The sequence below is a fragment of the Myotis lucifugus genome, unplaced genomic scaffold (assembly GCF_000147115.1).
Source record: "Myotis lucifugus unplaced genomic scaffold, Myoluc2.0 scaffold_427, whole genome shotgun sequence".
Classification (NCBI taxonomy): Eukaryota; Metazoa; Chordata; class Mammalia; order Chiroptera; family Vespertilionidae; genus Myotis; species Myotis lucifugus.
In genome coordinates, this window is record NW_005871475.1 from 91,893 (window position 1) to 107,062 (window position 15,170).

Genomic DNA, 15,170 nt, shown 5'->3' on the forward strand with positions numbered 1-15,170 from the left:
CATCATCTATGAAGGGACAGAGCTAAGGGTGACCCTTGATGTGAAAGGTAAGCCCACATTTTTTATTAGACACAGGGACTGCGTGCTATGTTCTGATCACTCACCAAGGCCTCTTTCTCCCCAAATGCGATTGATCACTCACTAGGGAAATGGGGCTACCATTTCACAACCTCACATTTAGTCATGCCTTTCTAAGTCTCTGGGTAATATCATTAAGGAAAGAATGTGTCAGTTTCAGAGAGGAAGGGAGAGTGAGAGAGAGATAGAAACACCAATGATGAGTAAGAATCATTGATCAGCTGCCTCCTGCATTCCTCCTACTGGGGATTGAGCCTGCAGCCCAGGAATGTGCCCTTGACTGGAACTGAATCTGGGACCCTTCAGTCCGTAGGCTGACACTCTATCCACTGAGCTAAACCGGCTAAGGCATACAAAGTGAATTTGAAGCTGTTGAAGTTGTATTTAAATCATGTGTATAGTCTTCATGTATGTGTCTGTATGTTAAATGTAATGTGTTTTCTGCCTGCAGGTGGCACCACTAGGGTATAATGTTTTATCGTGGTACAGAAACTAAATAGTTATATAAATTAAATAGAATCCTATGGTCTAGACCCGTGGTCGGCAAACTGCGGCTTGCGAGCCACATACGGCTCTTTGGCCCCTTGAGTGTGGCTCTTCCTAAACCTTAGGAGTACCCTAATTAAATTAATAACAATGTACCTACCTATATAGTTTAAGTTTTAAAAATTTGGCTCTCAAAATAAATTTCAGTCGTTGTACTGTTGATATTTGGCTCTGTTGACTAATGAGTTTGCCGACCACTGGTCTAGACAAAATATTTAATATTGAAATTGGTGTAAATTTAATTAACATCCTTTAAAGTTATGACAATAAAGCTATATATTTGTTTTACCTAGATTTACAAGTGTTATAATATAATTTTTTGGTTAAATATTTTTGATAGCCTTCCCAAAGTTTAAATTTCAGAAGACATTTTTTAATAGAGAAATGATTTTGAGTTATCCCAATGGGTCCTGTATTACCTCAAGGATTCATTCTCTCTCCTAAGTTTTTAAACTAATTAGGCCTATTTAATATGCTTGGGAAATTACAAGGAAAGCTTTGCCAAATAAAAATATACATATTTTTATTAAAATGAATATTTTAGAAATTCCAGTCTCCTCTAGGAAAGAACTTGCAAATATTCAGAGCCAAGTTTAAATAGGAAGTTCTCAGAAGTAACAGATATCTTGTCAGTGACACTGGACAAGCCTAGAGTAAGAGTTCCCTATGGGAGGCATCTGGCAATAGACACTTCCAATGAGCCAGGTGCAACATTTTAAAATTGTGCATATTGTTTGTTCTTTATATATATTTTAAAACTCTACATTGAATCTAAAATATAAACTTTATATTGTTCTTTTATGTCATTCCATAATAATTATTATTTACTAAGAAATCGTCATCTTGAAATGTTATATCTTACAGAAAGCAAGGTTCTTTGTCAATTGTTTTATGGCCAAGTCTATAATCATATAATTTAAGTTTGTCATTTACAGACCATCATTGTTTTGCTCTGATTTATTTGCAAATGTGTTAGTTAAGTCTTTGAAAAGATTCATAACAAGGACTCCAACTTACTCTAAATTATAGCTTTCTAAGCAGGTCATCTTTTTAAAGTAAGTAAAAATTTATAGACCTCTAAAGAGTGACTGAAAACATAAAATACTGGCAAAACTTAAGGACAAACAAAAGATTAGTTATATGGAAATCTTCGTGTCTTCCAGATACAAGAAAGCTTGTTTTTATTTCCCTGGTACAATTTGGTAAATTATAGCTTCATAAGCAATATGGAAGCTTTTATAGTTTTCTCCTTTCCTGATCTCTCCAGAATTTATCAATTTGTAATGAATAAGTAATGGCAATATGTTTCTTTGCATGAATTCAATAAAACTAGTTTCCAATTGTGGTTTTATTAACCAAGACTTTGACTGGAATGCCATATCTGAGAGAGACATGCCTGCCTGTGACTGTACCAGAAAGCCTTAAGAAGTCAATAAGAGCCCCATGGAGAAAGCCTGGTATCTTGCGTGATCATGTGGTTTATGGTAGCCTTTCCAAGACCAAAGGTTGCTTTCCTGAGAGATGGCAAGGAAGGAACTTCAAGATATCACTGGGGACCTCAAGAACATGGTGAATTCACCCAAGTCTGCAGGTATTGCAGGCAAACCCAATGGAAGCCAGGTGGCTCAGCTTCTTTGCCCCTACCATAAAACTAGTCAAGCAGTTTGGACCCTTGATTTTTCATATCATTAATCAAGTGGTTTAGATCCCCTAAACTTTTCCTCCCTAAATATAATATCTAGGCCTCAGTTGTATTTCAGCTCTGGGTCCAGAAAAACAGCAAAACCAGACAAGTGATGCAGTGGCTGCCTCAGGACCAGCTTTTATCTTACAAGTCATTCAACAGGTGTCCTCAGCCTTGAGTATCACATAAAAACTCCACTCAGCATACCATCCCCCAATCTTTGGGAAAAATAAAAATTGAACCATACCCTAAAGATGACTATAGCCAAACTATGTCAAGAGAGTCATCTGCATTGGGATCAGGTATTGCCAATTGCCCTGCTCAGGATTAGAGTAGCTCCCTGAAGTGGATTGGTTTGAGTCCTATGAAATAATATATGGGTGACAATTTCAGGCTGCTATAGGAACAGATGTGTATGTTAAAAATTAAGAATAATTACTAACAAAGAGAAAGAGGAGTGAAATGTTAGGACTGTAGGGCAATAAAGCCTTACTGGCCATTTGTAAGCTTCCCGCCACAGGAGAACAAAAGACCAGGAAAAACTCACTGGACACCAGGAGTCAGACCATGTAAGGAATGGAAACTCCTGAAGGCGCCTGGTCGCACACCTGCATTCCATCTGCATTCCCAGCCCAGCTCAGCCTCCAGACCCACTGACAAGAGCTTCCCGCCAGTGACTGTGCATAGGGTGAAACTCCAGCTCCTGGGGGCTGCCAGCATCGACCCTATGCCCCCTTGGCTCAGTGCTGTGCAGCCTTTCCCTTGGGCATCCTATCCTCCATCCCTTCCCTTAAATGAAGTCAATTTTTTTCTTTATCCACCATCGGAGATGCCTACTTAGCCTGCCCACACACACCACCATGTTAACCTTTCAGACTTCATATTGTTATTTATTTTTGTTTTTATTAATCAAAAACACGATGTATCTTTAATTAATTTAGACCATTAAACACATAAATAATGAGATGCTTATCAGTCAAATATTAGAGCTGACACCTCAGAAGCTCTCTCGTCTTGTGTTTCCCAAACCACCTGGCATGTCCTGAGCACTTTTCTAAAAATTCAGGTTCTCAGGTTAGGTTCCCGAGCCATTTATCAAGGGTCAGATCAAGGAGTTTGCAGGTGTGGCCTTTACAAGCTCTGTAGGTGTTGCTGATGGTTGAGCCATTTGAGAATCTCTCGTTTGATCTACTCTCTGGAGAACAGCTGGGCCTGGAACCAGGTCTCCTCATTTTTAGTTCAACATTTCCTTTTACCATCTTTTCCCCGAAAATCTAATAATGTAGAATGGAGACTTGGAGACTTGGGGTGTGCTAGCGATGCACTAGATAAAGCCTCCAAATCATTCAATATCCCATATTTGAAAATTATTAAAAAACTCTATGCGGCAAAAATCTAAGCTGAGGTTATTTTTCTTTCAAATTAAAATGATTCTTTAAATTTCCATTAAATTCCTCTAAATTTAAACCACGGGGTTTATGGGAATTGTAGTTAATAATCACTGATACCACAGCCACAATTACAGTCAGTACTGCCTTAGTTAAAGCCTTTAACTTGCCAAACACAGGTATCTGTGTGTATGTTACACCTCCAATTTAGAGAGTAATTCAGAAACAGAAAGCTAGCATGGGTATGGTGTGTCCTCAGAGCAACTGTAAACAGTACCTTCAGGCTACTCTCATCCTTTTTTAAAACATGTTTATTGTTCTGTAGAAGGAACAAAGTGTTTGCCATGGCAACCATGACTACCCTGGGCGTCTGGCCCATTAGCTGCGGTGCAGGGAGGGCCTTCAACAGCAGGAGGAAGGGAGGTCCTTGGCAGTCATCTCGCGGAGTGTTCCTCAGTTTAAGAGCATAGGCGATGGACCTGGAGAGCATCATGCTAAGCGAAATAAGCCAGTTGGAGAAAGATAAATATCACATGATCTCACTCATTTATGGAATATAATGAACAACATAAACTGATGAACAAAAACAGATCCAGAGACAGAGAAGCATCAATCAGACCATCAAACCTCAGAGGGAAGGTAGGGGAGGGTGGGGGTAAGGGGGAGAGATCAACCAAAGGACTTGCATGCATGCATATAAGCCTAACCAATAGACACAGACACCAGGGGGCATGAGTGGGGGGATATGGGTAATGTGGGGATAAGGACACATATGTAATAATCAATAAAATAATTAAAAAGAAAAAAAAAGAGCATAGACCGAGGCTCCTGCGTTTGGATAATCCTTGATGTGTTGAGGAATGCTAACAGCAACAATTCCATCTGGTTAATTTCAGGGGGATTAATAAACTAAGGTTTTTACTGTGGGCAAAAGGGAGATGTGATTTTTTCTTTAGACAAATTTGAAGAAATCTTTGTTTTAGCAACAATTCTCCCTGTGTTTGTTTTTGGTCAGCCTTTTGTGATTTTACACTTTGAAGGTGGTGGGGTGAATTCCTTGTCATTTTTTGTTTGTTTCATCCTCAATGTAAGTCTTATAATACATGCCTATGAGAAAAATAATTAGAATAAATGAAGGAAAACACTCTAAAGAATAACTACGAAGGCTTGCTCTGGATTATTGGGGGTGAAAGAAAAATAAAGTTTGAGGAGTCTCATAAAAGTCATAAGCCCTATATCATACCACCAGCTGTCCAATTGCTACATATACTCTTTGTGCAATAAACCATATAGATATGGCTAAAGATACCTCAGTTTGTAAAAGAAAAGCATACTGATAGTAGAAAATATGTTACGTGCAAAAATCAGAGAAGTCATTTGGAAGGAGCACTTTCACCGCTCAGAAGAATTCACCATATAGATTTTTTTCTGTCATGTTTTAATACTGTTAATATCATGTATTTTATACAACTTTGCTTTTTTCGCCTAAGAAGAAAGACCTCTTGAAATGGAGAGATGAAGTGGAAATAATGAGGAGCTTCAGGGTAATTTTAGATTTCTTGCAAGTGTGAAATCTCAAAATTCCCTGCCAGTTTTGAGAAGTTGGGGGTGTTGATTGGAGACCATGTACATGGAGGTTAAGGCAGAGCTGGGGGATCTGGTTCCTTAAATGCCTCTTCCCATTGCCTTTCATCCTTATTAATTTTCTGTGTTTTTTTTTTAAGAAACGGTCTTCTTTTTTTTTCTTTTTCCTGTTACTTATTAGTCTCAAATAGCTCTGCTTGAATCCTGAGAGCCAGGTGTTCTAAACTTGCTGGACCTCAGGTTCCTCACCCATGTTATGGGGATTATGCTGCCACTCTGCAGGGTATGTATTGTCTGTGTGCTGGGGGAGGCTGACCTGCAGCAGCACATGGATTCTCGTGTGCAACGGCACAGACATGATAGCTGCTGAGTCTTCACCCGTGTCCTGGGTGAGGGCAGGTATGCAGGTAGCAGATGCTCTCCTCCGCGTGCTGAGGCTCCGCCATCACCCAGGACCCTGCTGGCAACCGTGTCCCTCACAACCGTGTCCCTCACAACCATGTCCCTCAGCCATGGGAGGAGAGGCGATGGGGCCAGGCTGATGGCCTGCACGTGGCACACCTCCCTTCCACTCACATCTTTTCTTCTCTTTTTTTAATCCTTACCTGAGGATATGTCTCTGTTGATTTTAGAGCCAGGCTCAGACTTCTGTTACCAAGGAGAAGTCCAATTGACTCATCTGAAGAGAGCAGGAAAGTAGACTGGCATCACTAAGATGATTGTCAGTGACACAGGCTGAAATAAATGGCATTTATTACTATCCCCGCTGAATAAAAATCCAGTTAGCTCCCGGGCCTGATGCCCCAAGGAAGGTGCTAGAAGGGCTGCTCCCACCCCACGCCCACTCATGGCATGGGGCATCGTGCAGTCGCTCCAGCTCAGGGTTCGGAAGTTCTGTAAACTCCGGGGTCAGTACAAAGGCATGTTACCTACTTATTCCTATGTGACATAAAGACAGAAACCTTAGGCCACAGGTGTCCCAACTAAGCAAGAGCTAATACTGATTTTCTGCAAACTTCCAGTGTGTCAAATATGGAAATTCTGGGGCCCAACGTGTTTGTCCCATGTTAGACTGTCCCTGCGTGTCCAGCACCCCGAGTCACACGCAGGCCCAGGAGTGTGGCACTCTCCCTGTCTCTGAGGTGTGTGCAGCTGCTCGCTGGCTCCAGCTGATCGCTCCAACGTGTCCTTGTCCTGCCTCGTCTGCCCATAAAGCAGCCATACCTCTTTCAGGCTGCAGCCCCACATCACTGTCCTTAGGCCTCCCGGTCTCCCGGGTCCATCTGTCTTGTGTGCTCCTACTGCACCTGTGTAACCCTTCCTTCCCCATCCCTTTGCTCTTTTGCCTCCGCAGGCCTCTCTCCTGAGCACCCAGCGTGCTTCTGGTGGATGAATGAGTACAAACCTCTCAGAGGCATAGTCAGTGATTTCCCCACAGCAAAACACTGGTCTCCAAATAGGATGCATTTTGAGAGAAATGAGCAGAGAAAGGAAAACGGGGGCTAAAAGAAAAACGAGAGGAAGGAAGGGGATATTAGTGAAGCAGAGGATGTAAGACATGTTAAAGGTTGTAAAAAAAATTCCACTAGGAATGCAGGAGATGGAAACGGTGATGACTGAGGACAGAGAGAAGGAATCATGGAGGAAACAGCATTGGAGGTAAATCTTACTCCATGAAAGCAACCATGAGGCTGACAGCCAGGTGAAGAAATCACCAGGGGATTAAGCTCAGAGCCAGAATGTGTTTGGGGTAAAGACGTCCTAGTTGAACACGGTTTCATTTCTCTTTGAGAATCAGAGTCCTGAGATGTGAGATGTCACCTCCTCTCTGTGTCCGATCCTCTTGCAGGCGCTGGCGGGTGGTCCCCGGAAGATTCCAACGCTCAGCAGTGGCTCCAGATGGACCTGGGGGGCAGAGTGGAGGTCACCGCAGTGGCCACGCAAGGGAGATACGGGAGCTCTGACTGGGTGACGAGCTACAGCCTCCTGTTCAGTGACACAGGACACAACTGGAAACAGTACCAGCAAGAAGACAGCATCTGGGTAGGACATCTTTTTCTCCAGATAAATGAACCCGAGATGTGATCATGGTCACTGGTAATCTTGTCTGCCACTTTTCTGTGTCCAGATGGGGGGAAGCTTACTAGCTGTTGAGTGCTCATCCACACATATTTAGGCCATAGATAGGTCCGGCTCCAGTGTGGCTCCAGGTCCTAGGACATTAAGATGTCTGTTGCAAAAACTTTAGTGTTTTCCTGCTTTTCTGGGATCTTGGGTAATTCATGGACAGCGCCTCACTTCTTTCATCTATAAAAACAGAAATACATCATCAGAGTCTGATTGTCAGTGGGGATGTGACCCAGTTAGCTCAATTAGAAAGTAGAGCAAAGCTGCACATCTTCTGAATCTGGGCATGAGAACCTGTTACTGTGACCACAGCCTTTATCCGTGGTGAGGAAACAATTGAAAGGCTGAAAACTACAAAACAAATATACATTCAAAATCATTCCATTCTCATAAACCATCTTCAGCTTGGAAGTAAAGAACAGCCCCAAACTGTGGGCCTGGCAGTGCCAGGCCCCGACCAGGCGGCGGGCAAGGGGGCGCAGGCAGAGCGGGGCCGCGAGGAGGCCTCAGACGCTCATGCCCTGAACCAAATACTGTGCTATTTTATGTCACCTTTGGTTTAGAACGTCACCAAATGTGTGTGTTTTTCTAAGTACACATACCATGTGAAGATCTGGTAATTGACAGGCTACTCATTCCTTTCCGTGTCTCCTCAGCTCTCCCTCTGGCATCGCTGCCAAGTCAGTTGTCAAACTGCTGTGGTTTTGCACGTGTGCTTTTCTATGCTGTCCCCACTTCAATGGGAAAAATCGACTTTCCATTCTTTGTTATTTCTTGATTGACCACCCATCACTATTTTTAATTGAAAATAATGGTAAATTGAGGGTTAAGATTTGTGATTGCAGACTGAATTTGATAATACTATCATCATATCTATTCTCAGTCACTAGTAATATTAGGTTTTAATACAGAGATCATGGATTTCTTCCTTTTTAAAACTAAACTTTTGGAAACTATTCTACTTTTCTCTCAATTTTGAAGCCCCCATACATTTTTACAGGTTTTTGTTTTGTTTTGGGTTTGAAATAGGAATTAAGCACATCTTCCATTTTAAGGAACAATTTTAAGAATTTATGTTGGCTTTAGAGTGGCAAGTAGATGTGGGGCTATTTATTTCCTTTGGTGTTTTTAGTCTGACTGGCTGTTTTTTCATAGTGAAGTGCATTTTTGAGACATTTTGTCTAATTTTTTAAAACCATGAGTTTCATAATCTTTAGAACCCAATGGCCATTGTTCAGCCCGTCCTCGGGATCAGACGTGATGCAAGGACTAGCAGTTCCCCGGGCTCGGAGCTCCTGAACTGCTGGCTGGAGGCAGTTTCCCTCCTTTGCCCCTGCTGGTGTACCTGTTTCCAAGGAACTCCAGGAACTTGGAGGACAGGGCCTGTCTTGGAGGTCCTCGCAGCCTCCAGGCTACTGTTGCTGGACACACAGTAAGAACGAATGTTATTTGAAGAACTGCAGGATGACTGGGGCTTCTAGATCTGGAGGGCAGAAGACTATTTCCATCCCTTGCTTCCCCCTCAAAACAGCCTTCAGCCTTCACATTTCTGGGGAGACAAAAGATGCTGGGTGGGCAGAGAGGAGAGGCAGGGAATGATGTGTGCAGCAAGGTAGTCACTCCCACTCCCGCTTCCCTGGCCCTTACAATGCCTGCAGAGCACTGGAGAGCCAGTAGCCTCAGGATCGGCCCTTCAGGTACAAACAGTGGGAGGAGAAGAGGCTTGTGGAGGGATCTTCACAATTCCAGCTGAAAGAGTCAAGTCCAGTGACATTGGACACAAGCACCATGATAAGTTATGTTTAGTGATGAGACTCAAATTTGGAAAAATGTATATCCATTTATATCAATATTGAGGAAACTAACAGCTACTGAACACCAATTACAGGTCAAATTTGTAAGCAAACATATAAATATATGTATGTATACTTATATACTTTTCTATAAACAGCCACCCACCCAAGCTGGTAGAACCAGAAACTGCTGGTGCCAGAACACAACACTAGGATTTACCCTAAATAGACTTGATTGTGAAACCATGCTTTCTATTTCTCCTTCACTACACATGACTTTAAAAATTTTTACTGAATCAATTAATTTTCTCATCTTAAATGTAAACTTTGTCAGCACCACTCTGTAAGAACAGTGTTAAATTCCAGCGTGTGAAAAAGCAGCTACAATATCCATGTGGCTCCTCTGGGTTATGAACAGTGCTCTAACTCTCAGCTGGTCAGGCATCAGGAACACCCTTCAGAGACGCAGGCTATCAAACAAACACTTCACAGATACACATATATGTGGAAAAGGGAATTGTAGCTAATATTCATTGATATTTCTATCAAATTGTTGTTGGATCAATTTTCTTGGGAGTTTTTAGCTTTTACTATTTTTTTCAAATTTAACATTAGAAATAAGACTGGGTTTATCAGAGATAGCCTCATGAAAAAGATGAGAACAATAGTCAAATATATATATATATGGCTAATATGCTAAGTGTCCTTCTGGGTAATGACGTCACTTAGCAACACCTGGCCTTCCTTCCCTAGCGACTAGCCTCCTTGCAGGTTCCTCAGCCCAGGAACATGACTTGCTTTATAGGCAGGTGCAAACATTTCACATTTTAACCAAATGTCTGTGAAGCGTTTTCCCTTGCCATCTCATTTGATCCTCACAGAAGTCCTACAGTAGGTAGATAGGAGACTTGGTGAAATCCTATTTTCTTTTCATTAGCCAGAAAATGGAGATTTAGAAAGCTTAGAAACTTGACCCGACTGAAAAGAAGTAAGAAATAGTGGACCTTGCAAATGACTTTAGGTTTTCTCACTGCACAGAATATAGTCAAACACTGCTGCAGTTAAATATTTTACTTTTTGTTCTCCCTGCGTGATCTATAATAATAACGTGTTTCATGTTAATATTTACTGCTGTGTTGCTGACAATTATCTGTAAAAGAAGTTGGGGTGCTTCAACTGGGCTGGAAAAAGTTTAGCTAAATGAGAAAGCAGGTCTAATTAAGTTTTATATATATATATATATATATATATATATATATATATATATATATATATATATGACTAAGTAGAGTCGCCCATGAGCGATACATATTAAAGCTCTCTCTGGCGCCAATTGCATGTGTTTTTGTTGATCATGAATTTGGTTGACATTTCTATTATAGAGAAAGGGTGAATAGCAATATTAAAATATTTCCTCTAATTAATTTCCTTTCAATGTGCACGAATTTGTGCACCAGGCCACTAGTTCTTTTATAAAACTCTTTAAGTTTAACTTGTTAGAAAAATGTCAACAAGTAAAAATGTCAATGTCAAATATTGACTTAATTAGGGATGGTGTATCAAAGATGTGGAGAATCTTTTGAATGAGGCTCTCACAAGGTCTTTTAAAGATGCTCAGTTTTTAGAAGATAAGGCATTTGAATGTTTTCTGAGATTGATTTACCAAACAATACCACTGCAGTATGCACCATGGATGGATATCAATTTACCAGGACTTGAGAGATGTATTTGATTTTACAAAGTTCACTTTAGAACAAGAATCCTGAACATATATCTGTTCAATGTACAGTAGCAAATATTCATGCCCTGAAAATCCAATTTGTAGTGTTTCTGCTCTGGCAGAAAGCGATGTTCATGAGTGAGGCCACCACGCAGCGCTCAGTGATGTGTCATGATTTATGAATAAGCCACAGCACCCCCTTTACTAAATGCTCAGGCGTGAAGGTGTCTCAGTGACAAACTTAGCAACAATTTTAGAATCTTAGCAGACCCAAAATCTCTTCCTTGTTGATTTTGTAGACACTACAGATATTACGACTCTAACTCTGAGCAGCACCATTTAGCTGTTGTATGGTAAAATGGATGAATTTGGAACAAAGGAACTTCTAATTCTCTAATTAAATCCACCCAGACCGGGGTCTTCTGTCATTTTGAAAGATAAACCAGGAAAAAGAATCACTGTGTCTCTTGTATTCATGAATCATCTTATATCCTGAGTCCTTGTGAATGCTCAAATCCTTCATCAATCCACCTGTTTTTTTATATACAACTTTGAAGTGTTCTAAAATGCGTTTTCCTATGTGCACTGGCACTTTCCTCTATTTTCTGGTATTTTTCAGTCTAAATTTTCACAGACTTGTGCTTGTGTTTTAATACAGGGTGTCCTTTTTTGAAATCACCTTACCGATACCTCTCATGGTCTTAGACAGGAACTATCCTCCTTCTCATCTTAGACTATCTCCATCCTTTCAGTCAATAGTAAAACTTCAGTGGTAATTTTAGTTGTATTTCTCTTAAGCAACCCACCTCCCCAATCTTTCTTGGAAAATTAGTAATGCCAAATATTTTAGGTATGGACACAAAAAACTTATATGAGGATACAAATATGTCGTTTATTTTGTTTCCAATATCCTCCTTGATGGCATCCATTTCAGCTACAACAGCATAGTCAATGAACTCACAGGGATTTAATAATTTATGACGAGGCAAGAAGCAACTACAAGGTTTTCAACCCACAAGATAGGCTCTACCACATGCTACAGTGTATTTCTCTCATCTCAAAGGTAATTTCTAATGCCACAGTCCCTGAATCCAATCACCCTTTACCATGTTTTTTGGATGTGTAAGATGACATGCATCTCGATTCTCTTAACCTCCTGTATCTAGAAACTTCACCAGAGGAACTCAGTGTGCAGAAGCCACAGCGGAGTCTTCCCTAAGTCCCCAATACCACATTATACATGATCAACAGATCCCCATTTTCAATCGATTTTAGTTTTTAGGACTTTATTGAGCATATAGGATAAAATCTTTGCCTTCCCTGACCACTTCTATACATATGTAAATGTGCTCAAACTTTCTATGATTACCTAAACATGTTGGTAATTTTTACTATCCTCCTTCTGCATTTTTAAAAAATATATTTTATTGATTTTTTTATAGAGAGGAAGGGAGAGAGATAGAGAGCTAGAAACATCGATGAGAGAGAAACATCGATCAGCTGCCTCCTGCACATCTCCCACTGGGGATGTGCCCACAATCAAGGTATATGCCCTTGACCGGAATCGAACCTGGGATCCTTCAGTCATTACCTAAACACGTTGGTAATTTTTACTATCCTCCTTCTGCATTTTCTTATGAAGATACGAGTATATAACAACTGGAAGAAATCTGCAAAGATCCTGGATTTTTCAATTTCTCTATTTTATAACCACTTGCCTAAGTCAATTCTCATATAATAAATGGTAAATGAATGTCCATCTTTGTGGAATAACTTGTTTTACTTTTCCTTTGCAAAGGTACTATAGGGAACCCTCTGGAGTGCTGGTTTTAGACAAGTATTTGCTGATGTTAAATTCCTCAATACTGACCATGAAGAATTAGTGGTCTGATTTATCTATATGTTCAGTCATTTCTCTCAAGTTTCCATTTATTTAAGCATTCACAATCAGCCTCTGTCTGATGCAGCCCATACATTATAGGATGGTACCATTCTAATCGTTCCTGATGTCATAATATAGGCAGGCTCGCTCAGTGAGGGATGCCAGGGTCACATTGTTATGAACCATTGTGGAGGAGAAAAAAATCTTAAAGAGCTGAGGCCATTGATTAAAGGAAGGCCTTTTACAAGGCTGGCACCTACAAATGAAGTGAGAGCAGTTTAGATTATAGTATCCAGTGGGTTACAGGGAAACCAGTTCATGTCTCTGGGGTGTATATCCCTGGATGCTCAATTCTGTGGGTCAGCTACACATAATTGTGGCATAAATTCACTATGATATCATTTAAGATCTTCTAAATAATCCTAATGATTCATTTCTATTGTATGGAAGAAGATATGGAGGCTTAGAAAGGTCCAGGAACCCAGCCCATATCACACAAGTAATACTGTGGATCTATGAAGCCTGATCCCCTAAATCACCTGAAGCCTGATCCCCTAAATCACCTGATAAGACCTTAGCCAGCAGTGCTGGCATGGGAATGCAGACCCAGTATTCTCAGACAAAGTGCTATTGCAGCCCGGGCTGGGCCTCAGGACACATTTGCTACGTAGGGAAATAGCCTGTGGGGCTAACTCCTGGGAAAACCGGTGGGCATGAAAATTCCCAGGACGTGTCGCCAGCACAGTGGATCCTTGTCAACTATTTTCAGAGAAAAGGTTATAATTAGCCAGCCTAAGTCTCCATGTGATTATTCTGTAAAACGGTCATGGGGCTGAAGTTTGGAGAGATGATGCACATGGAGCTAAATCTATGTCCCTCCTGTGGTTACACATTGAGCCCCAGTGTTTGCTCCGGCAACACCGATGTGAAAACCTCTCCCTCCTCTTGTGCAGATCCTCCAACAACAGGCGTCGATCCCGTTTCTTCACTGTCCCAGTTCCATACGGCAGTAAGGCTACTTGCTGAGCCCCTGTCCCCACATGCATGGTCTCTCCTCACAGGCTGCTCGCTGAGCCCCTGTCCCCACATGCATGGTCTCTCCTCACAGGCTGCTCACTGAGCGCCTGTCCCCACATGCAGAGCCCCTCCTCACAAGTCTGATTTGAGACCCTCACTAGCCATCACTCCCCTCTGAATACATTAATTATTTTGTATTTGTTCATATTTAGCTCACAGTTTCCTCTTCTAAAAACATCAGTCCTTCACCACAGACTCCCCGGCATGTGTGACAAGTGGCCTATGTTCCTGCTCTGGAGTCTGTTCTCCCAGGAAGCCTGGTGTCGCCTGCACTGTTCCCATGTGGTCAGTGAAGGCATTCCATCTTGAGTTCCCGGATTTCATCCCCAAGTGACTTACACTGTCTCTGGAGATGCCCTGCTCTTCCTGATTTATACACATTTGTTCTGCCAATTTGGCCTCGAACATCTTGAGTATTGATCGCTGTTTGATATAATTTTCTTAACCTATCAATTTTAGAAAACAATTGAGTAGCATCAACATATATCTTTTAAACTCTCATTATATGCCAAACACTGTGCCAAATGTTGGGCAAAAAAGGGGCACAAGATGTGATTACTCCCTCGTCATGAATGTGTGGTGACCCCTCCCGTGAATGTGTATGATCTCTCCCATGAATGTGTGTGATCTCTCCCATGAATCTGTGTGATCCCTTCCATGAATCTGTGTAATCTCTCCCATAAATGTGTATGATCCCTCCCATGAATGTGTGTGATCCCTTCCATGAATCTGTGTGATCCCTTCCATGAATCTGTGTAATCTCTCCCATAAATGTGTGTGATCCCTTCCATGAATCTGTGTAATCTCTCCCATGAATGTGTGTGATCCCTCCCATGAATGTGTGTAACCTCTCCCATGAATGTGTGTGATCCCTCCCGTGAATCTGTGGGACCATTAAAGAGACAGAGGATGGCACTGAAGTGCAGCACAGGTACATGCATGGCACCGACAGTCACACAGACGCAAAGTTGTGGAGAAGGTGTGCTGGGCGATGTATGAGTGAGAAGGACTTCGATGAGTCAGAAGGGCAGTGGTTGTGCTTGTTACTCTGGCTTCTCAACAACTATAAAGTGCTGCACGCCTAATAATAACTCCACAAATACAGGAAGGCTGGGGGAGAGAATAATAGAAAGGGGGGAGTCTTCACAACAGGGGAAATGCTATAAGCAAGATCTCAATGCAAGATGTATCAGACATGTATGAGAATCAATCAATGTGGATACACGATTTCCCTTGTCTGTTACCCAAGATAAGCCTGGAGAATGGCTGGTTAGAGATTGTAGACTGCACA

General features: G+C 41.5%; 1 protein-coding gene across 1 annotated transcript in view; it reads left to right on the forward strand.

Annotated features, from left to right (window-relative positions):
- CNTNAP5 (contactin associated protein like 5) overlaps positions 1-15,170 on the forward strand; it is a 661,914-nt gene that overhangs the window by 19,109 nt on the left and 627,635 nt on the right. The window contains exon 3 of the mRNA XM_023744097.1: positions 7,130-7,323. Within this exon, the coding sequence (XP_023599865.1) occupies positions 7,130-7,323 (194 nt within the window). The remainder of the gene's footprint in view (positions 1-7,129; positions 7,324-15,170) is intronic.